Below are 23,733 nucleotides of genomic sequence, written 5' to 3' on the forward strand. Positions count from 1 at the left end.
CTTGGTATTCCTTTATAATTGTCAGCCCCCTCTTTGGCTTTGTTATTCTTCTGTGCGTTTTTTTAATTCTGTTTCTCGGTTGCTCTTGCAAGATATATTCTTTAGGAAGGCGTTTGAAGTTGGGCTAGATGAGGTATTTGGATATCGATATTTTCGAGTTTTAAAAAAGAGAAGGAATTTATTCGAGAAACCGTTATATCCTGCGCTGGGGTTTTACATCCGCCAACAAGTTCCAGAATAGTGCAGAAAAACCGACCCCTGAGTAACACCCACGGGTGTGGTGCGAAATCCGACGGAACATACACAACCCGACCTTTTTCGCAGCTATCGAACTGCTGAATACGGTCGGTCCTGTCGAATTTTCGCCCTGCGCGAAAATCTTCGATCGCGATTCGGAATTTGGAGAACGAATAATCTTGAGATTTCGAGATTGGGTTTTTTTCTTGCCCAAAATGGTTGGGTTGTCGTTTTCTCGTAGCAGCACAATACTGCTGGCGTTAGCGAGTACGATTTCGACGGGTGTTGAAGGGGTTTCGATATACGACCGTGCGACGGATTATTTAAGTGAGAGTGTGAAGTTTGTAAAGAGAGCGGCGACGGATCCGGTGTTATTTAAATATAGCGTATGTCTTTGAAGTTACTTATCCACTCATTTTTTCTTGGGACAAATGCTGGTTTGTTGGAAGGTTTCCTTGGATATACAATGCTAACAATAGTATTGTCTGCAGCTACTGCGATATGCATTCTTTGTCAACCTGGAAATAGGATCGCGGGAAGACTCTGTCAATGTCCGGTTAACAGACCAGCCATGGTTTTGGGTCGGTGCTAAGAAGCCGACAAATTGTAGTCGGGAGGAGAGTCGATATAATTATCTGCAATGCATCTATGTAGATTGGTCTGGTCTTTGTAAGAATCCCTTTCTCCTGATATAGTTTTCCAAAACGAAGGCTAATAAAGTATTACTATATTGCCAGACGACCCCGATCGATCCTCGACATTTAGGAATGTATCAGATGCAGTCCTAAGCTTAACACAATCCGACAAGACAAGATTCACAAGAGGTTATTACGGTACCGATACCGTCAAGTTTGGAGAATCGACGCTGGATAATGTCTACATCGGTGTTGCCAATAACTTTACGCAAGCACCTGAGATGGGGATCGGTGTCTATGATAGTGATAGACAGACGTTTCCGAGTTTTATGGAGTCTTTGCTTCAAGGGAGGGAGATCAAGTCGTTGACTCATGGGCTTTATTTTAATTGGCTTGGTAAGTTTGAGATGATATTTCGGGATATAGCATGATGCTGATGTTTATAATTTAGAGCGTAACGAGAGTTACCTCACCTTCGGTTCCGTCGATACCGCAAAGTACGACGGAAACCTCGTGACTTTTAACGCCTCCAGCAATGGCGAAATCACCGTTGTAAGACTTGTGAGCGCCGCCTTCGGCTCCCCCGGCGACATGGAAGAACTCAACCCCGTCCAAAACCTTCGTGCCAATGTCGAATTCAGCACGAGCCGAATGTCCCTCCCCGACACCGTTATCCCAGGAATAGTCGACCGAACCGATGCCCTCTACGACGAAAATTGGGGTGGATACCTCGTTGACTGTTCCATGCGAGATTCAGATTTGGTCTTTGAATTCCGATTTGAAGAAGTCAATATCACCGTTAACGCCAATCATTTTATTTTACCTGCATACGGGGTGCTGGGGTATAGATATCAGCTCAGAGGACAGGATGCTTGTTCCTTGCAGATTAGTCCTATGAGCAGGTATAGTATTGCCACTGATTTGGGGTATGAAGCTGTGCTTGGGACGCCGTTTGCGAGACATACATACCTTGTTCACGATTATACAAATCGACAACTTAGCTTTGCGCCAGCTAAGTTTAACGTTACGGAGACGAATATAGTCGAATTGGATTCTAGGGGTGTAGCACCTTTGTTCACCCCGCCTGCGCCTGTAGAAACCGATCCACCCACGGACACAGACCCACCTTCGCCCACTGGAGATTCCGGAAGTACAACCAACGTTGGAGCCATCGCAGGCGGCACAGTAGGTGGCGTAGCAGCAATAGCCGGGCTAGCAATCCTGGCGTTTTTCATGATGAAACGGAAACGACAACCTACGTCGGACGAAAACCTTCCTCCGCCTCCAGCGCCTATGATGCATAATCCTGCGTCTTCTTCGCCGCAAGGTGGACAGCAGGCGGGGTATAGTCACGTGCCATATTATGATGTCAATAAGGGGAATGAGGGCACTCAGCCGGCTATTGAGCTTGCTGGGGGGGATTATACTTGGAATAATGCTGGGGCTCAACAGGTTGGGCAGGGGAATACGCATCCGCAGTTTGGAGCACCGTATCAAGGGAATACGGGGTATTTTAGTGAAGTACCTGGGAATCAGACGTTTGCGCATGAGATGCCGACGCAGTATAGGTAGTCAAGTTAGTTAGGGTGCGTGGGAAGGGGGTTTGTAATGTTGGTTGCGGTTGTATTATGATTACGAGATATCCTGGCTTTTTCTTCTTTTCTTTTACACTTTTTTAGTTTATATCCATTATTTATCTTTTGCCAAAATCAAGATACCATTTACCGTGTTAAAAAAACAGTATGCTATGAAACATCATATATGCATAATATATATATCTGAGGCCGGATCTGGAGATGTCAAGACTTTGGAGAGTATATATACTACGATTCAACGCCGACAACTAAATCTGACTTTCACATGAAGCCGTTCGCTAGAAAACTCTCATTTCGAGACCCACGAATCCATTTGCTAGTTAGTATCATGAAATAAAGTCGATGAAGTGGAGCAACTAACCGCCTAAAAGGAGGCTGATATCACGACTAGATGCGGCTCTGCCGGAAATTTTGGTCTTTGCCTTGTGGGGGTTGCTTTTTTTGCGTTGCGCCTTCCAAAAAAGACTTTAATTTTGCCCCCAAAATTTAAGAACAGCCTTTCCGCCCTTCACCACCATCATCATTACTCATCACCACCAACGTCCACCAAACCTCAACTTTAACCGGAACGACGAAAGCCCGCCCGGTTCTTCGATAAACCGTCGAAGGGAAAGATATCAAGGCCATCTGGAAGGCGGATTTGAAGGCTATTGGAAGGCCGTAAAGAGGGTTTGAAGCCTCCCTTTACCCACGATCATAGGGGAAAAGAACACGAGAACAAAGTCCTTACCTTTCCGGCAGTTCGTCACACGATATTCCAGCAACCACTTAACTTTCCCTTCGGGAGACCCCCACCGATTATCACTCCCCCCCCCATTACATTGGTAAAACTGATCAAAAACCAATCTTCAAAACGAAATGTCTGCTCTCGATATCGAAGCCCTCGTTGAGGAGCCCTTCCGTGCTGAGGCGGCTGAGTCTAAGAGTCGAGCCGACCGAGCTTCTAATCACGATGACGATGACAGCAGACGTAGCGATGCTGGAAGCACCAGGTCTAAGAATAGGAGACGTCGTAGTAGGAGCCGAGAGAGCGATAGGTATTACTCCCTCCCTCTGACCCCACACGGGAACTTTATTAACGCTACCTTCGTTAGGCATCGCTCAAGACGCCATGACGATGATAGATACTCTGACAGGTATTCCTCCGGCCGTGACCGTGATAGGGACCGCGAACGTGACAGAGACGGCGGACGTGACCGCGAATACCGAGATAGAGACCGTGATCGAGAATACCGAGACCGAGATCGTGACCGAGATCGCGAGCGTGAACGCGAAGAGCGTTACAACTCTCGACGACGAGAACGTGACGATTTGGACGACTATCGCAACCGCCGCCGTTCTAGGTCTCCTCACAATAGATCTAAATCCGGATCTCCTAAACTTACAGAAGACGAAAGAGATAGACGTACCGTTTTCGTTCAACAACTCGCTGCTAGGCTTCGTACGAAGGAATTGATTGCATTTTTTGAGAAGGTCGGAGGTGTGAAGGAGGCCCAGATTGTCAAGGACCGTGTCAGTGGACGATCTAAAGGGTATGTACGATCTATCACGATATTTTAGAAATCGGCTGCTAATAATTGTCTTGCAGAGTTGGCTACGTTGAATTCAAAGAGGCAGAGTCAGTCCCTAAAGCTATCGCGCTTACTGGTCAACGGTTGTTGGGTATTCCCATCATCGTTCAACTTACAGAGGCAGAGAAGAATCGACAGGCTCGTGCCGAAGGTGGTCAGCATAATAGAGACGAGGACCATCGCCGAACCATTCCATTCCATAGGTTGTACGTCGGAAACATCCATTTCAGTATCACGGAAAACGAGCTTCAGCAGGTGTTCGCACCTTTCGGGGATTTGGAATTTGTCCAATTGCAGAAGGAGGAATCCGGCCGTAGCAGAGGTTATGGATTTGTCCAGTATGTGCCCTCAGTGTCTGTTTCATAACCCTCGAAAATACTGACGTGGATATTAGGTACCGGGATCCGAATAATGCTAAGGAGGCTCTGGAGAGGATGAATGGGTTTGATCTTGGAGGTCGCCTTATCCGTGTCGGACTTGGAAATGACAAATTCACCCCTGAGTCTACTGCACAGATGCTCCAACGTTTCAGCAACGGACAGCAAGCCTACGAAGGCCGCCAACGCCACAACCAGAATCAAAATATCAACACGAGTGGAGCCGCGAGCGCCCTCGACGATACTGACGTTGCTGGTGTCAACTTCAACAATTTTAGCCGCGACGCCCTGATGAGGAAGCTTGCCCGTGTCGAAGAGCCCGCCCCTGAACAAAATGGCGACGCGAATGGAGAGCAGAGGCAGCGACGGCCGATCGCCCCCCCACCAAAGCCGCCAGTTGCGACGAACTCAACTATTGCGAGCAGATGTGTCGTCGTTAAGAATATGTTTGACCCCACACAGTATGATCCCTCTACCTCCTTTTCGACTAAAGAATGATGCTAACAGCGTTTTTCCTTTCTTTTAGAGAAGAAGGCGATTCCTGGGTTAAGGATTTAGAAGATGACGTTAAAGCAGAATGTGAAACTAAATACGGTCACGTAGTGCACATCTCCGTCGACCCCAATTCCGCCGGCGACGTCTATATAAAGTTTGAAAAGATCGCTGGTGGCGAGAACGCCATCAAGGGTCTCAACGGCAGATTCTTTGGAGGACGTCAAATTTCTGCCCTCCCAGTCGTCGACGCTGTTTACAGCAGTTTGTTCTCGCGTGTCAAGGCGATGTAAGGCCTTCAGTGTAGGATCGATGGTATGGCGACGATAGTATTCTTTATCGGATCGAGAGACATCGAAACACTCACATTGGAGCAGAGGATACCCATCGCCTACTCTCGAAGTTTGTTGACTTTAGATGCCATCGTATTATTCACCATTTCTACCATCGTATGCACCTTTCACCCTTCACTATCGCAGGAAAGAAAAACTGCAATATTCTTTTCTAGGAATCGCCGACCAACATTTCCCCCCTTAACTCAACAAAAAGTTTTTATTATACCGAAGAAAATTAATACACGACAGCTTCTCTCGGTGACGAGGTTTGATCAATACACTCCAAGCATCATAACCGGACTCTGAATTCACAAACCGAAGGCCTTTATTTGCTTTCGCCTCACAACGTCTATCTTATAGGTCCCTTACGAATATATATTTTCTCAACTGTAATTATTGTACCTGGTTGTTCATTTTTTCTTCAGTTACCTTTGCTTTCTGAGTTCCCTGCTGTTTTCTTTTTCTCTGTTTACACTTACCTTACATACTTCTATCATGTCTAGGGGAACGATGCGAACGGATGATGGGGACCCTTACCTGGTCGTCAGTGCGTAGCTTAGTGTGTTTTTGTTAAGTTTTGACATCGCGGGATGATAGATTCATGCCAGTCTTTTGATATGAACGAATCCAATGATGTGTTATAATAGCAATAATAATAAAACTGGAAATCGATTTTCCTCAACTTTCTCTACCTCTAACTCATGCTCGTACACAAGTGCGTCCGCTTATTCTTAACCTCCTTCGCATTTAAAGCAACACAAATGAGATGTGGTATTTTGTTTTCCCTTGCTTCTCTCAGTGTCTGCTTGTGTAATAGGGTTAACACTGCAATGCTGTGCAGCACTTAAACTTGATTGTTCTACATATTATTCTTTATAGGGTAGTCTAGAGTACTGGTCTGCATTATATTCCGACTATTTCGTGTCCTAATAATATCATGTGAAAATAGCACAATTTCAACCATAATATCCTTGATTAAACTCCCTCAGATATTTCCATGCGTGCAGCCTCGAGGTCGGTAAACTCTTCATCATGCTGCATCCTTCCGCGGAGAACACGATACTGTACGAGATCGAAAATGCGCCGCCTCGTAACACTCGCTATCAGATTAATCATAAGCCTCCCAGTCACAAATGCATACTCCTACGCCTTCCTCCGCGAAAAAGCCAGTTCGTTACACCCAAACGCACCTCTTACCGAATACGACACTTCAGAACCAAAGCCCTGCCAAAGGATCAATTACCATCTAGGCACCGGCCCAGCAAACGGCACAAGATTCCGGACGAATACAGAACTAGGTCGAGCGCCTTGGGCATTTTTATTCTACGCTGATTCGCAGGCGTGTGATAATCATGGGAGTTTACCAGTGTTAGATAAGTCTACCCGAAATGCCTGCCGACGAAAGAAAACTTATACAAATCTGTTTTTAGACAATATCAGAGCAGTACCCAGCAAAAGAAGACCTACCAATAGGAAAATCCGCATTTGATAAATCCCGAGTCAGCGTGGAGGGGTGATTTGGTCTGGGGACATGAGAGGAAAGTTAAGATTGGGAAGCTTGCGGGGGCGAGGAATCAATATAGTCCTACTCCTGTAAGAAATAATAATCCGGGTATGATGGAGCTCAATCCGTTGGTGAACTTGCCGGGACAATCTCATTTCGAGGATTTGGAGAAGCAGAAGGCGTTGACGGCAGAAGGTTATACGAATGATAGGGATCGGGATCTGGATTTTTTGCCGGAGTCGGAGGTGTAAGGGAATATAAAAAGATTTGCTTCATGAGAATATATCTGTATGTCCCCCATCAGCCAACCAGGAGTAATACGCATCGTTATCTCCTCCGGAACGGTCACATATACCGTCGATGCGTCTTTCTGTTTATCGATACATTCTAGGGATACGAAAGTCAACGGTAACAGTAAAAATAGTATCATAGTTAGTATTATCTTTTCTTATCCAGTGGTATATTATCTTGTATACCGAATGCAACTGCGAATGTGATATACATAGATCTCTAATATACGGGAAAGCTTTTCCTGACGTATCAATTGATCGATAGGGTCTAAATATTATGCGTCTATATGTCCAAACTATATACTAAAGCCGCCAAAAGTATCCCAAGGTCTGCTTAAAAAACCCAACTTTGAAGAACTAAAATGAATTAAAGAATTACAAAACTATACTAATGCGTGGAGATCCGACGAAAGTGTGGAGAGTTCGAACAAAAAGTCCACTCCTTCTTCCCCAAAAACCCGCCCCCGGCTTCTAATTTCTTAATCGCCTCGAAGCCACCTATTTAAACACTCCTATCCAAACTCTGAGCCAAACACATCTCAAAGTACCTCCCCTTCTTCCCCAACAGCTCCACATGGGTCCCTTCTTCCGCAACCCTTCCATTCGCAAACACATAAATCACATCCGCCTTCACAACCGTACTCAACCGATGTGCCACCGCAATCGTAATCCTTCCATTCTCCTGTTTAGCTTCATCAATAGCAGCCTGTACCAACCGTTCACTCTGCGTATCCAACGCACTAGTTGCTTCATCCAACAGCAGTACCCTAGGATTTCTAATCAACGCTCTAGCGATCGCTATTCTCTGCCTCTGTCCACCGCTAAACTGTGCGCCATAAGAACCACATGGTGTTTCAAACCCTTCGGGAAGTCCCATGACGAAGTCATAGGCGTTGGCCATTTTACATGCCTTTTCTAGTTCCTCGCGGGTAGGTTCGTAGTCTAGACCGAGTGAAATGTTTTCTTTGACGGAACCTTGGTAGAGAGTTGGTTCTTGTTGGACTAGTGATAAATGACGGCGGTAGAGTTTAGGGGAGAGGGATTTGATGTCGTGGTTGCCGAGGGTGATTTGGCCGTATGTTGGGTCGTAGTATCGTTCTAGAAGAGAGATTACGGTGGTCTTACCGCAACCGGAGGCACCGACGAGGGCGATGAATTGTGAAGGTTTGATCTAGTATTATGGTGTTAGTAAAATATATGTGATTAGGATGAGAAATTCAATCATACCTGAATATCGATACCCTTTAAAACACGACTTTGTTGTCGCTGAGGGTATGCAAAGTCCACAGATTCCAAAGCGACGTCATTATCGCCATCTGGACCGTTATCCTTATTCTCATCGCTGACAGTGATAACTGGTCGCAACATTCGTGCCCAAAGGATGTAATTAGCACCCTCAGATGCCTTTGTCAAACTAGTCGTATATCCGAAAAATTGTCCTGCGGCCTGGCCAGCAAAGATGACACCGATAAAGATTATAAAAAATTGCTGGGTACTATATTCGCCACTGACAAGGAGTTTGGCACCATACCAGAAACCAAGGGCCATAACTAGGAAGTCGAGAGATTGAGAGATTGAATAGAATAACATCCTAACTAAGATGCTGCGGAAAGAGTTGGTGACGACTTCGCCCAGTTTTGATTTGAATGACCTGAGGATTTCCTCTTCGAGTGTTAAGGAGGCTACGGTGCGAATGGCGGCGATGGATTCACTGGCAATGCTAGCGCTTTGGGCGAACCGGTCACCGTTTTCTTCGTCGAGCTTGAGTTCAAGTCTGATACGGTAATATCCCGCGGCGATAAGAGGGATCATACCACCAGAAAGAACTACCAACGCCAGTTTCCAACCAGAGGCGAGAGCCATGATCGAGCTGCCGATGACATTGCAAACCACCATTAACATGAGTGGAAGGTTCATAGACAACAATTCCATAAGTTGCTGTGGAAGAGCGGATAATTTTGCAGTTAATGCACCAGAGGAGTTTTCTTCATGATCGTAGAAGGTCATATCCTGGTGTAATGCGATTTCCATGATTTCCTTGCGGTACTTGTGGCTAATGGTCTGGGCCTCGAGATTGACGATCCAGCCGAGGGGGGCGTACACGACGACTGAACCGATGGCGACGATGAAGAACATGAGTGCCCAGAAGTTGGCGCTGCGGGTTGCGTTTTGATAGATTTCACTGTCGGTGGGTGTAAAGACTTCGAAAACTCGGGAGAAGAGGATAGCTTGAGCGGGATAGATTGCTGCACCGGCAGCGCAAAGGAAGAACACGAAGGCCATTTTCCCGTAGATTTCCTTTTGTTCAGCCAAGAAGATCCAAATGCACTTGAAAATACCGTAGTGAAGGGTGCCTTCTGTCATTGCCTTCTTCGCAGCAGCAGAAGCTTCAGCCTTGGATGCAACAGTCTTAGTACGAGAAAGCGCAAGGTGGTCTTCATTTTCATCTTCGGCACCTTCTTGGTCCGAGTTCCACCCGACAGATTTCTCGCCTTTGTCTCCGAGATCTTGTGCGCGGACAAGAGCAGCATAGTGACGGTCTAGAGCGACAAGTTCATCGTGGGTTCCCTGTTCGACGATTTCTCCATTTGACATGACGGCGATATTTTCCGCTTTCTTGATTGTGGAAAGACGATGGGCAATAGTGATTGTTGTTCTTCCTTCGGATACACGGTTTAGTGCTTCCTGGACAACCTTTTCAGCCTTGGGGTCAAGAGCGCTGGTGGCTTCGTCGAGAAGAAGAATCTTAGGGTTGGAGATGATGCTGCGAGCAATAGCGACACGTTGTTTCTGACCCCCACTAAGTTTTCCGGCACGCTCACCGACTTGTGTATCATATCCGTCTGGGAGCTGCGTAACGAAGTCGTGGGCATTGCTGAGGATACAAGCTTCTTGGACGAGTTTTCTCTTTTCTTCTTCTGGGAGAGCACGTTGGTTATCAAGGAGACCGCGACAGACGTTCTCGTAGACGGATCCGGCGAATAAGACTGGCTCTTGCTGGACGAGACGAATTTGAGAGCGAAGCCATTTGACGTTGTATTCTTTTAATTCTTTGCCGTCGAGTTTGATAGACCCAGCTAGAGGCTCGTACCAGCGTTCCAAGAGACCAATGCACGTACTTTTTCCAGAACCACTGGAGCCAACTAAGGCTGTTGTTTTGCCAGCTGGGAATTTGATTGTGAAATTTTTGAGAACTTGAGCTGTAGGGCGAGATGGGTATGCGAAGTCGACGCCAGAAACTTCAATATCTCCAATACACTTTTCAGGAGCATCGCCAGATTTGTCAAGAGGGTCGAGTTTGGAGGGGGTATCCAAAATCACGAAAAGCTCAGATGCTGCTGCTGCGGCGGCAGAAAGGGCAAGCATTTGAGGTGCAATCACGGACATGGCGGTTGCTGCCATCATCATGGCTAACTCGACGCTAAATTCCAAATTAATTGAATATTAGCTTCTAGTCGTCTAAGAATGATTGACATCGAGATAAGTAAGGTGGCGACTTACGTAAAGACTGTTCCGACGTCTTGAATCTCACCACTCCTATACATCCTATGTCCCTGCCAGAATGCTAATGCTGTTCCAGCGTATGTACAAAAGTACTCTGTAGAGAACATAATAGAATAAATAGGACTCTTCTTGTCTCCAGTTCTATGTGCGTTCTCCAAGTATTCGTTATACTTAGAAAGCATCTTGTCATGGGCAAAGAAAGCATGAACAGCCTTAATGGATGAAAAAGTTTCCTGTGCTAGTGCAGACGCGCGAGAATACAATTTAATGATCGTAGCCTCATTACTGGCATCCAAAGCGATACAAGCACCCATGACGATAACAATAACCGGGATAATCGACATCGTAATTAATGCCAGTTTCCATTGTGCAGAAAGAGCAACAATGAAAGCAGAGAAGAACAAAGAAACAGATTGTACGACTAGGATTAGTTTTTCAGCGATACCGGAGTTGATTCTATTACCATTAGTCGTGACTTGCGTCGCCGTCGCTCCGCTGTCAGCTTTGTCGAAATGGGAGATTTCCATACGGAGTAGATGTTCGAGGAATGCTTGACGGATATTTCTGACAGTGCGGGTTGCAGCGACGGTGATAGCTGTGACCGCGATGTAAGTGGTCACAAAACGGCCGACGAAGAGGTAGACGAAGTATAGAATGAAGGAATTGACATCGCGAATGAATTGGTCGCCGCTTTGAGCAGGGTCCGCCGCAAAGTTTGTGAACTTGGCTGTAAAACGACCGAAAACAATAGTCATGAGAGGGAGAGCAGCACCGCTGGCGATGCCCATGGAGAGGGCGATAGCATACAGGATACGGTCGCCGGTGGAAGCATAGGTAAATATTCTCTAGATCGTATGATAACGGCTTGTTAATATTTATATTTCAGAATCTCAATTTTTTTATATGGGATAAATGAATCATACGCACCCAGTAGGCACCGAAGCCTCCGTCTTCTGCTTCCTTCTCCTTCTTCTTTTCCTCTTCAGCCTCATCTGGTATTATTACAGAAGCTTCCCCACTACTGCTACTGGAATTCTCAGATTTGATGCCCTTGTCCGCCAGCTTTTCAGAGATAGGAAGTGAAGGCTCGTTTATTGGAACTGTCGACATCTTGAAAAGCTATCGACCCTAAGGGTCGTATTATAGAATTAAACTTCTCTTGATGTTTCTGTCTCCAAATACGGTAGCAAATATAGCAAAGATTTATAGAAGATGGAGAATACTCGGTGCCAGAGAAATAAAACAGCCCACAATCTTTCTTCTTCAAGGGGGAGTAGCAGAGCACGGTATTCTAAAGCCCCTCGATATTCTGGGAAGGATTCGGCCACAAGGTTAGCCCGAGTTTGTGTTGGCATGTTGGAGGCTTAGCTAACGACTTACATAATCCGGTTTTGCGATAACGTGAAAGGTAAATGTGATGTCAAATAACCGAATTCCAAACACGCCGAGAAGTATCTATAACGTTATAAAAGCACGAACGAAATGAGAAATATCGGAGGACAAGTAAATTAAAAAAAAATATTAAACAATAGAAATATTCGAATTAAAATGATTTTTATCTCATAAAATATCAAGTGACGAAAAAAAAGAGAAGAAGATCGAGTTTCTTAAAAACAGTCGACAATCCCATTCTCTTCTGACCAACCGGACACCGTTTAATTGTAAGTGGTGTGTGCATATGTTAACGTTATGGAGACCATCGGCGCACTGTGTGCGGGATCCGAGGAGCCCGTGAAGGATGAAATGAGAAAGGTGCGCGGCAAGTCGCTTGGCCACCCCTTGGCTACCGCTTGGCGATATCCCATGATGTCTTAGCTATCCTTGGACTCGCTGTGAGATGTTGTCCAAGTCCGTCTTGGAGGACATGCTGACAGTAGCACCGGATCCCGGGTGGACTGGCCTAGTACAATGTCGACGAACGACGAAGGAAGGGACTTCAGGGCCTGTTGGAGACAGATTCAATGTATTACGTCGGCCGGAAGCAGATATCGTGATTGTGGTGGGACGGATGCAGGCATTGACGCGTTCTGGACGACGGTCACTTTTTCCCTATATTCCGTCAGAGAAACCTTTATATCACGGCCCCGGGACCCAAAAGGAGTCCGTTACTTGTTCTATGTGGATCGGTACCTTGGAGATACTCTGATATATTTGGTGTAGTACCGTACATATAACGATAAAAATCTTATTGTAGATGTAACCATAAGGCTGGCATAGCCTGAAAGGTCAGTAGGACTTTACTACTGGCAAATAGAGTTTTTAATTTCTTTTATTCTCTACGAAGCTAGCTATTGGGCTGAAACACAGATTTTGAGAACTCAAGATACGAAGGGAACGGATATCAATAGAGTAATCTATTGTCTCCAATACCAGCGAAACTAGTCTCGTTGAGAGAAACACAATTAACAAGTCGAATACCGACGCCAAGACAGATAGAACCGCTGTCGAACCATTCGGTATTTTATAATCGAAGAACCTGCTTTGCAGGGCGAAACCTTGCGATTTTCAATATTCTACATGGGCAGGGCGGAACCTTGCTACTTCTCTGCAAGTTTTTGTATGGCATGTAGGAAGGGGAGAAAACCTTAATAGTAGTAGTCTTGTATTAATTTCATTTCATTCAATCGTCTGTCCCCGAGCATCAAAACGCCTTGGAACTCCGGTAGCCCAGATATGCGTAGGTGTGAGTGTGAAAGGAAATGTCCCATTAATGGAAGAAGTAAGAAATATATGACATGAAGAGGTAAAAAATGCTTTTGGCGACAAGAGGGTCGAAATATTGAGCGTTTACCGATTGGACTTGGCGACACTAAAGAAAATATATTAGCGATTTTGACGACAATAAACCAAAGAATACCGAAAAGGACATACCGCTCGAGTTCGTCCTTCTTCTTGATGGCATAGGAGTTGGAAGAACCCTTGGCAGCGTTGATCAACTCTTCAGCCAAGCACTCAGCGATGGACTTGACGTTCCTGAACGCAGCCTCACGAGCACCGATGGTCAAAAGGTGGATGGCCTGGTTGATACGACGGAGAGGGGAAACATCGACGGCTTGACGTCTGACAGTACCAGCAGAACCAATTCTGGTAGAGTCTTCACGGGGACCGCAGTTAACAATGGCATCGACGGCAACCTGGATGGGGTTGAGGTCGGTGAGGAGGTGGATGATCTCGAAGGAGTGCTTGACGATGCGAACGGCCATGAGCTTCTTGCCGTTGTTGCGACCGTTCATCATGAGAGAGTTGGTGAGACGCTCAATGATTGGGCACTTGGCCTTACGGAAACGCTTGGTGGCATAACGACCAGCAGAGTGAGGGGTGTAGACTGGAGCCTGGAGGTAGACGTAGTCACTGGATCACAACAGTTAGTTACAAGAACAAGAACAATCGATAGATTCTGAAGATTTCGGCTTCGTACACAAGGGAGAGATCGCTGACAGTGACACCCTCGTAGGTCCACTTGTTGAACAGCTTGACGGAACCGATCTCGTCGGTGACATCCTTGGGGAGGACGTTGCTGAAGGTGGCTGGAGCCTCAACTTCGACTTCTTCAATGTCAGACATGATTGCAACTGATGGTACGACGCTACTGCTGATGTTTCTGAGAGGGAGATGAGGAGCGAATTCTCGGATTTGTCGATGGTATCTGCGGTTAAGATGTCGTCGAAAGCGGAGAATGGAAGCTCTGAAACCTTCGTTGGGTGGAGGACTCGAGCAGTGGTGCTCATTGGAGTGTGGATGGTTTAGCGGGAAGGGTTCGTGCCCTATGAATGAACGCGAATTAGGCAGGAGGTTTGCTCTCAAATGCGGATGCTGTCATATGATTTGCGCTCTGATATGTTGTTGTGTTGGTATTGCCAAGACAGTACAACAAACAGCTTGGTACCCAACCCCACCGCCAAGGTCTCGCCAATGTTACGATAGTTCAGAAGGTCCACGCATGCTTAATAATACACCTCTCTATAGGGTGGAATCTTATTTGATCTATATTCTAGAGCCGCCTAAGGAATAGTTTCCCAACTAAGCCGACGTAATGTCTACGAAGCCCTGCTGACGATATCCTCATCCCCACGCGCTTCCCCAAATTACTGAGATCTGGTCTGAACAGCCGGAACACTCAATTCAATCTCAAATTCCACACCGGAAGGCGCCCCAGAGTCACCTCCAGTAGCGTATAAAGGACAGAATGTCTCCAACTTGATAACCCCATTCGAAGTCTTCGTACCTGGCATTACGTCGTCCAATCTCTTCCCGCTACTAGCTGACATAATATCTTATCAAATGTAAATGCAACCAGCCTTACCGTTGCTTGCCTGCCGCGTGGAACATGCATGCCAAGGAACGCTGGCACCTTAAGTCTCGTGCGACATCCACTTTACCTAAGTGGCATCCAAATTCGGTGAATCATTCTTCGGGCGCCGCGGAGTCCGATGTTTGCGGTTAAGGTTATAACCTCTCTTGTTTCTCTGGTGGAATGTCATTAAGTTTCCGCGGACAAGAGATTATGGACTGAATTCCCACGGAAGTCCGAGGCAATCCAGCTGTCCTTTCTCCCGTATTCATTTTTGTAACATCGAATTCCCAAAAATGGAGTTCCAAAGTTCCATTGGTGGGCCAAATATGGGGGGTGCGAACATGACACCATCTGTATTAACACAGGCTGTAAGTACCTACACAGGGTCCTTCCAAGATGGATATCAATATAAGATATCATGCATTGTTTGACTTAGGACGACATGGGATCATATACTTACCTCTAATTCGATAGTGCGAGAACTGCAGGCGTCGAAAAGTGCGTTGTCTCTCCCAAAATATCACACTTCCCGCGAAATAGTATGCCTGTCCGTGCGAATTAAGCAAGGCGTGGCACCGACTCTCGAGGATTAATATATACCTATTCTTGCGCGCGCGCTGTCCACGGAACTCCAGGTTTTTTCTAATCTTAGTGTGTGCGAATAGGTTAAATGCAACCGACAGGACCCATGTTCCAATTGTTTGACTTCCAACCTCGAGTGCCGGCCTGCGAAGCGGGTTATCGAGCATCGTCCTCGAGTCGTTCTTTCTTCCAATTAGTATGCGACTTGATACCTCTTGTTTTCCCCCGGCTTCCAAGATGGTAGCCAAAATTAGACTAACGCCGTATAGTCAAAAATCTATCGATGAGATCAATAGTAGGCTTATCTCCATCGAACAGATGGTCAAAAACATCTCGTTGAGCGAGCCAGAACCGACTCATATGGTGGATTATCGTAAACCAATAACAGGGGATAAATCAGCAGAAACACCAAGCTTTCGTTCAGCGGGATATAGTGCCTCTTCATCCGATGGCATGGCAAGTGGATCTGTGTCGACGCCGGCACCCCCAGCGTTCGAAGGCGACTCCTCGTTTGCGACTCAGACGGTAATGGCTGGCGAACTCATTGCAAAACAAGGACAAAAATCGAATGAAATCCTGGATGCATTAAGCTCACTCAAAGACTTGATGAATACCTCGTCAATAGATGGCTTTTCAAACGGGTTCGATGATTTATATTTCGATCAGGACGAGAGACCTAAAAGCCTTCCCGAAATGGAACTGTTACCTGCACAATTCGTGATCTCAATTTTGAGGAAACTCAAAGGTCAGTAGCGGAATTTCTAGAAGAACTAAAACCAAACTAATAAATATCTTCGAAAAGAATACCCATCCGTTCATTATCTAGCGTATGCTATGCGCGACCAAATGGCTCTCGAAAAGATTTGCCAAGCCGTCTACTTCCCGACCGAACCTGTCTCGCTCGGGCAACTAACAACGATGCATGGTCTTCTATTGTTTCTGCTTGAAGAATATATTGCTCTCAATGACCCTATATTAAATGGTTGGGATGCAGCCAAATTTCTGAGCCTTTGTGAAAAGAACCTACATATCGGTTGTCAGAGTTACGAAATTCTGGCAGTTCCCCATGTAGACAACGTGAAAGCTCTGACGCTCGGGGTAGGTATATTCTTTCCAGAGAGCCTCGACATAGGCACCTTACACCCTTAGCTTACTAATGGTTCTCGCATCCAGGTTATATTTGCGCAACTGTCTTCGAAACCCCTCCTAGCATGGACTCTGTGTTCTGCCGCCGCAAGACATGTGTTTACGCTGGGATACCATCGCGAACGGTCACTGAAAAGCGACCCGCCAAATGTTGCCGATGAAAAACGTCACCTTTTCTGGTCTCTATACGGTGTCGATAAGAACCTTTCCTTGACCCTCGGTCGTGCCTCCAATTTCCAGGATTTCGACATCGACACCGAGTACTTCTCCGTCTCCAAAACCGAGGGGATCGCACCATGGGATCAAGCTTCTATAGCTTTTATCTCGTTGGGCCGTCTCCAAGGCATGGTTTATGACCAACTGTACTCTGCAACCGCACTGAAGAAATCTCAGGCTGAGCGGCACGCACTGATCAGCGATCTCGATGCACAATTACGACCTTGGCTCGAGCGATGGCGAGAAGTACAGTCCCGTATATCAGTGGATGTGGTATTACCATCCCTCACCACATCGGTTTAGAACACTTAAAGTCTAAAAGTTTTGTTAAACTAGGTCATGTCTGCCATCGAAACCGCATACTACTCCGAGTATTTTGACCTCTTTTTTGGTCCTACGGACATCATCTATTACTCGGTTCAAACGACCCTTCACCGTGCCGCGTCGATGGGCGAGGGTGTACATACCACGGAGATTACAGCCGCTTGTTTCGAAGCTGCAGCCATGGGACTCCATTGTCATCTCAAATTTCTCCCCATCTTCAAGAAAAAGATTGGATCCAACAATATGGACGCCTATGTCTCCTGGTTTGTTACCCACTATATGTCGCAAGTTTACCTTTTTCTTTCTACCTCGATAACATTTACTACTAAAATCGTACCTCATAACTAACTTTTCGGTGGTAGGGTCTTGTTGTATACCTCGTTTACACCACTTATCGTCGTTTTCCTCCATTCCGTAGCATCAAACGACCCCTCTGATGTCAAACTTCTTCATGATTTCCTCGATTCAATCGAACCCATCGCACACGTCTCAAAGGACTCTGCTCGTCTTTTTGAGGTCACCAAAGTGTTTTGCCGTGTTGCCAAAGCACTGGTAGACTCCCGGAATCATAATCCTTTGGGAACGTATTCACATCAGTCGAATACGCTTCTTCTCCCACAGGATCACAATATTGTAAATATTTCCGAGGGAAGAGGAGCGGAGCAGCTACCGGATATCTTTATGCAAGATTTTGAAGGTGGTGGGTGGACAGAAGGAGATGTGGAAGCGATGAGTACTTTCTTTGGAAATTGGATGGGAAGCTCAGGACCGATTGTGGATATGTTGAATTTGGATTTCAGCAGTTGTTTTTAAAGAGGGGCTATTGAGCTATAGACGGTATGGGATAGTTAGGTTAGAGGGAAGTCAGTGGGTACACATACATACGTCATTTACTTTATTAAGTAGATATAACTATAGGGTTGGAAACCCTTTATTGGATTAATGTGGTGGATATAAGGGGTTTTGAAGCGTCGTTCCTAATTCAAATCTATTTTCAAAAAAATCAACATCATAATGTCGATGTCGACGCCGAGATCCGAGATTCGATTTGCTATATCTTCCGTTAGTTTTAAATTTGTTTTGATAGAGTTCTCGTTCTACGCCGAAGGGAACGAAGCAACCGGTTCTTTCAAACGGTTTTCATTCTGAACCCTCCACTTCAAGTTCAACCATGACATCAAACCCTACGAACTCGGATATCCCCATCGGGCAATTTACCTAATGTCTGGCGATTAAAGCCAATTCTCGATCGCGGGCAGCTGCGCACAGCAGGGATCACGTTGGTTATGTCATTTCAGGGAACGCTGCCAAGGCGGGAACGCTTACCGACGTCATATGGTTGACGAAAACAAGCTTCGCTGGGCAGAAATGGGCGGATTGGGTGACAATAGAATGGATGGACATGGCGCCTGGGCACTGATGCTTGAGGATATAAAGGGGTCGCCCTGAACACGAATTGATAATAGTTTTGGAGTCTTTGTAGTCGCGGGACTGGAAGTCAAAGTACTAAAAGTTCGTGTAACATCAACACGGTTGTTGGAAACCGGCATCGACAACGCAAAAGCGGCCTTCAGTTTAAGCTAAGTAGCAGATATCATTCGACAGTCGGCTGTCCAAGTATCCTCTAGACTTCAGACCGTTTCATCAGCATTGCATTGAAAACTTCGCTATCGCAATGGGTCTCTTCACTCGTACTCAGAATCCCCCTCCACCACAAACTGACTCAGCAGCTCCTCGAGGCGGCTTCTTTAGCCGTCGTGATAATCCCTCTGTCTCTACTGCAGGCACTAGGAATCGGACGGGCGTCTCACCTGCATCTCCATATGCCTTCATCAATCGCAGGCCTACTTTTGGAGGATGGATCAAGACGGTTTGGTTAGACATTATTACCATGGCTGCCATGGGTGCGGTCGGGCTGGGGGTAATACATTTTCCTAACTATTGATGCAGACCTGGAAGGGCTAACCAACGATAATAGGTTTACATGGCACCTCCAGCCCCAACTCGTAACTTCCCCGTCTACTATGCTAACGGTGAAATCGTCTACCCTGAGATGGCATAGTAAGTCCCTCGTGTGATTCTTTCTAGAAACCTCTCTAACATGGCATATGCAGCCCTCTCCGTAAAAACATCATTCCAATCTGGCTTGCAGCCTTCCTTGCCTCGATCATTCCAATCGCCTTCATCATTATCCTCCAGGCCCGCATTAAATCTTTCTGGGATGCTAACAACGCTATTCTCGGTCTCCTCTACTCTCTTATCAATGCTGCTGTTTTCCAGGTTTTCATCAAATGGCTTATCGGCGGCTTACGTCCCCACTTCCTTGCTGTCTGCCAACCCCGTGTTACCTTACCACCTGCTGTAGGGTCTGTAGCTGGTAGTGCTGAAGGTGTTGGACCGGGTGGTGGTAGTGGGTTCGGGTATATTATGTTTACCAAGGCCGTTTGCACAGGGAACAAGGATGACATCAATGATTCGTTGGAAAGTTTTCCATCTGGGCATTCGACTGCGGCATTCACTGGATTTATCTTTCTGTTCTTGTGGCTCAATGCAAAACTCAAGGTAATAACTCCGTATCACTTCATTATGTGACCATCCTCTAATAGCGATTTGGTGCTTTTAGCTCTGGTCGAATTACCATCCCGCAATGTGGAAGATGACCTGTGTCTACGCCCCCCTCCTCGGAGCAGTCCTAATCGCAGGATCTCTCACGATCGATGAATTCCATCATTGGTACGACGTCCTCGGTGGTGCGGCAATCGGTACTATCTTCGCCTTCGGAGCTTACAGGATGGTTTATGCCGCTATCTGGGATTGGAGGTATAACCACATTCCCCTTCCACGAGGCCACCATGGTGTCAACTTTGGAGAGGGGGTTGGATACGGTGGGTTTGAGGATGCAGTATTTACTAGAAAGGCTGGGTGGGGAACTTTCGTTGAAGGGAACTTCTATCACGACGATAAGGGACGTCATGGACATCATGGGCATAGGAGGAGCCGAAGTAGAAGTATGGGTAATAATGGTTATCCTGTTGCTACAGGACCCGAAAGGGTCTAGACTTTTAGCCATGTGTGGTTCAATAGAGATTTTTCTTAGCGACGTTATTTTCATAGATTCCACGCAACTTTCGCATTTAGGAGGGCCGGCCACGCATATATTAAGCCCCGAGCCATTTAAAGAATATATATTTGAACCCGCCCATTCTAGCCTTCGATCCCAGTATATTTGACAGGCAACAGATGCAGAAAGTTTTGGTGAAGAATGTGTGGTATTGGAAAGATATAGATTATAATCCGTATTTTCCATATCAGAACTATATATCCTCTTTGATTTCGAAGTTTCGTCCGGTGCCAGGGGAGTTCCTAATTAAGGATATCACTCGCTCAGGTTGGAAGCATAGGGATGCGGCTCTGGAAACATTTGGATGGAATGAAAGTCCGGTCTTGTCAGATTCCTATGAGACGACATCTCTAGACTCGAATAGCCAATCACGAAAATACCAATCTAGAGGAATAACAAGACATTCAGCACGGACGAGAGGTACGGAGCTTCCGGGAACAGTAGTAAACCTTGTGTACTCCAACAAACAGGACATCGATGTCAATCAGCTCAATCGGAAGAGCGTGGGACTTTTAAGAGCTTCGCAAGAAGTGATCAATCAAGGCTAGTATAGAAAATAATACAAAATTACAACCGGTTCATCGCCTCTCCATAGTTACTCTCGATCTTTGAACCCTTCAGAATCTATAATTTCAATTTGCAACTTTGAAAAGACTTGGGGCCTTAGACAGGACATCTCTTTCTTTCGCTCCTGCTGCTGCTGCTCTCCCCTCTTGGAAGTCTATAATATTAATTTGCAGCTTTGGAAGGTTTTGGAGCCTTGTACAACGCTCGAGCTCCATGGCCACAACGCGCGAAAGTTTGATATATGCAAATTTCCAACTTTGACAGGATTTAGCAAACTTTACTATTTAAGGCCTTGCCTGCCTCGCTCCGATCGTGTAGAGGTCATATAATCAACATTGGCGTCGATTTTCAAGAAAGCCCCCTTAGCTTAATCGGGAGAGCGCCAGACTTTTAGGGAGATTCCATGGAATCGACTGCGATCTGGAGGTCGCCAGTTCGATCCTGGCAGGGGGCGGTCTCCTTTTTTTTTGCCTGTCGAGGACTTTCTTTCGGCGTGTTGTGCCGTGATGGGTCGGAGACTTCACAGAAGGATATATTTTTTTCAATAAAGCACATAGTACATGGCTGCCAGGCGATATAGTGTTAAATCCAGGGTGCTTCGCAGCACTCAAACTCAGGTTGTTGGGGGGGGTTAACCGAGAAGTATTTCCGCTGAGAGAGAAGAGACCGAGCCGCTAGTGTCGAGACCGTTTGAGCCTCACAATCTAAGATGATGCATTGGAGCAATTAAGTATTTATATTTATTTGGTATCAAGTGGTCGTGATTCCATTCGTAGAAGCTTAGAACGGAGCACATGACTGACGTGACTTCGAGCGAGCCAGGCAATATTAATACATTCCAAGCTTTCCCAGTAAACATAACCAGAAGTTTATAATATCAACAAGACTGCCAAAGGGGGAGAACGACAGCTGTAGCCGATTTGGCTGCCTATACTCCGAGGGAAGGCTAACTATAGTTATAGATCCCTCTTGGCCGATAAAAAGATGTAAAGTGGAGTCGAAAGTAAGGTTTCAAACCCAACTTCCTCGATTATCCATTGGACTTGTGATATATCATATGCTTTTGCATCTGTTTTGGCACTTTGGGTTTTGCGTACTTGTCACCACATAAGCCGCATATATTGTCAGGCATCCTGAAGGCGGGAGCTTGCTATTGGATTCCTATGCGAAATAACGGAGCCTTACCGAGATGGACGTCTAACTTGCCCCTGGTCCAAAGCTTTCCCTTGTCCGCCTTTGAAGCCAATGTATCAACGGCACAGGCCTGAGCTGACGATCCCGATATAGCGGGCTTGGTCCTGTGCTAGCATGCTGATACCCGGTAACCGAAAGGCGAAGTTGTCGATCGATATCCCGAGAGCTCGAGGTACAGACTATACCTGTGAATGTGCGCAGGAGATAATATTGGTTCGCATTGCTCAGCCCAACTGTCTGATCGATAAGCCGCTTCAATCTACGAAGGGGCCAAAGTATGTACGAATTCGAGTCCAAAAGCCTTTTTTTCCGACCGTTGGAACATGCATTACTAACACATGAATAACCACCATCGTTGTCTCGAGACCCTTCGGAGTAACACAAGGCATGGCCCTTTCCAACAGATATATTAGTATCGACAGGTCTAGTGGCGACACCGATACTCAAAATGTTGCAAAGGAAATTACCCGGGTTCGACATTTGTGCAATCTATAATGCAGGACGTATATTCACAATATCAATTCAGGAGCATAAACGTGCATAGACGGTTGTTCCAACAGCTGGAACATTTTGGTGGCTGGTTTTGTTTTTTGGGAACAACATGCAACTTTGCGGCTGTTCGCTAGTGTTTCAAGATTGGGCGTCTCAAGTCCGACTCTGAGGCATCATCATCAGGAATTCTCTAGGTTACTTTGGGGAGATTGCATTTGGGGAAAGCAAACAGGGCAGCGTTTCCCGCAAAGGAACCTAGGAGTTTTCCCTTCAAAAAAGTTTTCCAGGCGACAAGAATCTTGCGATAGTGAATAACGAGCGAGATAGTAGGTGTACGACCCGCCCGCCCAGGTCTGAATATAGAAGCTACGACGGATAACTGATAGATTTGCATGGGGGCACATGTAAGCAAGCGCACACCGGGCCCGCTGCAGCCCCTCAGAATGTGTTTTGTGGGTGTAAGTGACAAAATTAGAAGCAGCATCTGTAAAGTGTATTGAACATGCAAGCCGTTAAAAATCGAACGGGCCAAAAGGCCACCGTGAAACGAAACGTATCCGCATGCACATGATAATCGATGTTGGACGTACACACGACGGGAGTACCAACCGGCCACGACTCGACCCAAATCCGACGGATTGCAGCCGTTCCTGAAAATATTTAGCTCTGTCGCATTCTTGAGGGTCAGCATTAGAGAGGTTCGTTTCAGCGTAGAGGCGCCCGTCAGAAAGTCTCATTAGAGTGGGCAAGCCGGGTTCGGTTCGTGCGGAGGAAGCAAGACCCTGTTTGAACACCGAATCGAATCCTGTTCTCCTTCTTTACAAACAAATCGTCAAGACAAACCGCCGTGTATCTTCGACGCTTTTTCTTCCAGAAACGTTACTTACCCAGGACAGGCTGGTTTTGGTGGGCAGGTATTTGAATTTTTCTTTACTTCTTCGACGCCTCCGCCACCCTTAGTACATACATACCACTGGTTAAAAAATAAAAAAAAAGGCCCTGGCTGGTTCTGACAAAGAAGGATAAGAACAGATTGATGGCAGCTGTGATATATTCTGTTCCTGTCGCCTGGCGTGCCTAAATATCGGAAACGTCTACCAGTTTTGCTCTGAAAAGGTCGTTTATCCGAGTTCCCCGACCTGGTCTTTCAGAGGAGTGGAGATCTTTGTTCTTCGTCGCCTGCCAACACACACCTGATCCATCTCCAAATTTCTCCCGCCTTCGTTTCGTTTGCCTCCCGTACGCATCCTCTCATCG

General features: G+C 46.3%; 6 protein-coding genes across 7 annotated transcripts; 4 read left to right on the forward strand and 2 right to left on the reverse strand.

Moving 5' to 3' along the window:
• Positions 1-452: 452 nt before the first annotated feature.
• Positions 453-2,444, forward strand: DFL_001557 (uncharacterized protein; the record flags this gene model as incomplete). Its single annotated transcript, XM_067630191.1, has 4 exons — positions 453-623; positions 729-906; positions 975-1,268; positions 1,324-2,444. The coding sequence occupies 4 exons, from the start codon at positions 453-455 to the stop codon at positions 2,442-2,444; spliced, it is 1,764 nt and encodes a 587-aa protein (XP_067492859.1).
• Positions 2,445-3,325: 881 nt separating this feature from the next.
• Positions 3,326-5,200, forward strand: DFL_001558 (uncharacterized protein; the record flags this gene model as incomplete). The annotated part of the gene is made up of 5 exons (XM_067630192.1): positions 3,326-3,504; positions 3,562-3,999; positions 4,056-4,376; positions 4,433-4,876; positions 4,942-5,200. 5 exons carry the CDS (start codon positions 3,326-3,328, stop codon positions 5,198-5,200), a joined length of 1,641 nt encoding a protein of 546 aa, XP_067492860.1.
• Positions 5,201-7,538: 2,338 nt separating this feature from the next.
• On the reverse strand, positions 7,539-11,650 carry DFL_001559 (uncharacterized protein; the record flags this gene model as incomplete). Its single annotated transcript, XM_067630193.1, has 4 exons — positions 7,539-8,207; positions 8,264-10,457; positions 10,538-11,385; positions 11,468-11,650. 4 exons carry the CDS (start codon positions 11,648-11,650, stop codon positions 7,539-7,541), a joined length of 3,894 nt encoding a protein of 1,297 aa, XP_067492861.1.
• Positions 11,651-13,327: 1,677 nt separating this feature from the next.
• DFL_001560 (40S ribosomal protein uS7) lies at positions 13,328-14,104 on the reverse strand (the record flags this gene model as incomplete). Its single annotated transcript, XM_067630195.1, has 3 exons — positions 13,328-13,349; positions 13,412-13,891; positions 13,959-14,104. 3 exons carry the CDS (start codon positions 14,102-14,104, stop codon positions 13,328-13,330), a joined length of 648 nt encoding a protein of 215 aa, XP_067492862.1.
• A 1,023-nt stretch (positions 14,105-15,127) lies between these two features.
• Positions 15,128-17,915, forward strand: DFL_001561 (uncharacterized protein; the record flags this gene model as incomplete). Of its 2 annotated transcripts, none has more annotated exons than XM_067630197.1 (9): positions 15,128-15,202; positions 15,309-15,332; positions 15,500-15,612; positions 15,686-15,711; positions 15,805-16,161; positions 16,219-16,514; positions 16,590-17,051; positions 17,115-17,386; positions 17,465-17,915. In XM_067630197.1, 9 exons carry the CDS (start codon positions 15,128-15,130, stop codon positions 17,913-17,915), a joined length of 2,076 nt encoding a protein of 691 aa, XP_067492864.1. The 2 variants fall into 2 exon arrangements, with proteins under 2 accessions (XP_067492864.1, XP_067492863.1); XM_067630196.1 differs by having other exon boundaries at positions 17,115-17,365.
• An 862-nt stretch (positions 17,916-18,777) lies between these two features.
• Positions 18,778-20,160, forward strand: DFL_001562 (uncharacterized protein; the record flags this gene model as incomplete). Its single annotated transcript, XM_067630198.1, has 4 exons — positions 18,778-19,023; positions 19,081-19,163; positions 19,217-19,664; positions 19,726-20,160. The coding sequence occupies 4 exons, from the start codon at positions 18,778-18,780 to the stop codon at positions 20,158-20,160; spliced, it is 1,212 nt and encodes a 403-aa protein (XP_067492865.1).
• Positions 20,161-23,733: the final 3,573 nt, after the last annotated feature.

Source organism: Arthrobotrys flagrans, assembly GCF_004000055.1.
Source record: "Arthrobotrys flagrans strain CBS H-5679 chromosome Unknown unitig_3, whole genome shotgun sequence".
Classification (NCBI taxonomy): Eukaryota; Fungi; Ascomycota; class Orbiliomycetes; order Orbiliales; family Orbiliaceae; genus Arthrobotrys; species Arthrobotrys flagrans.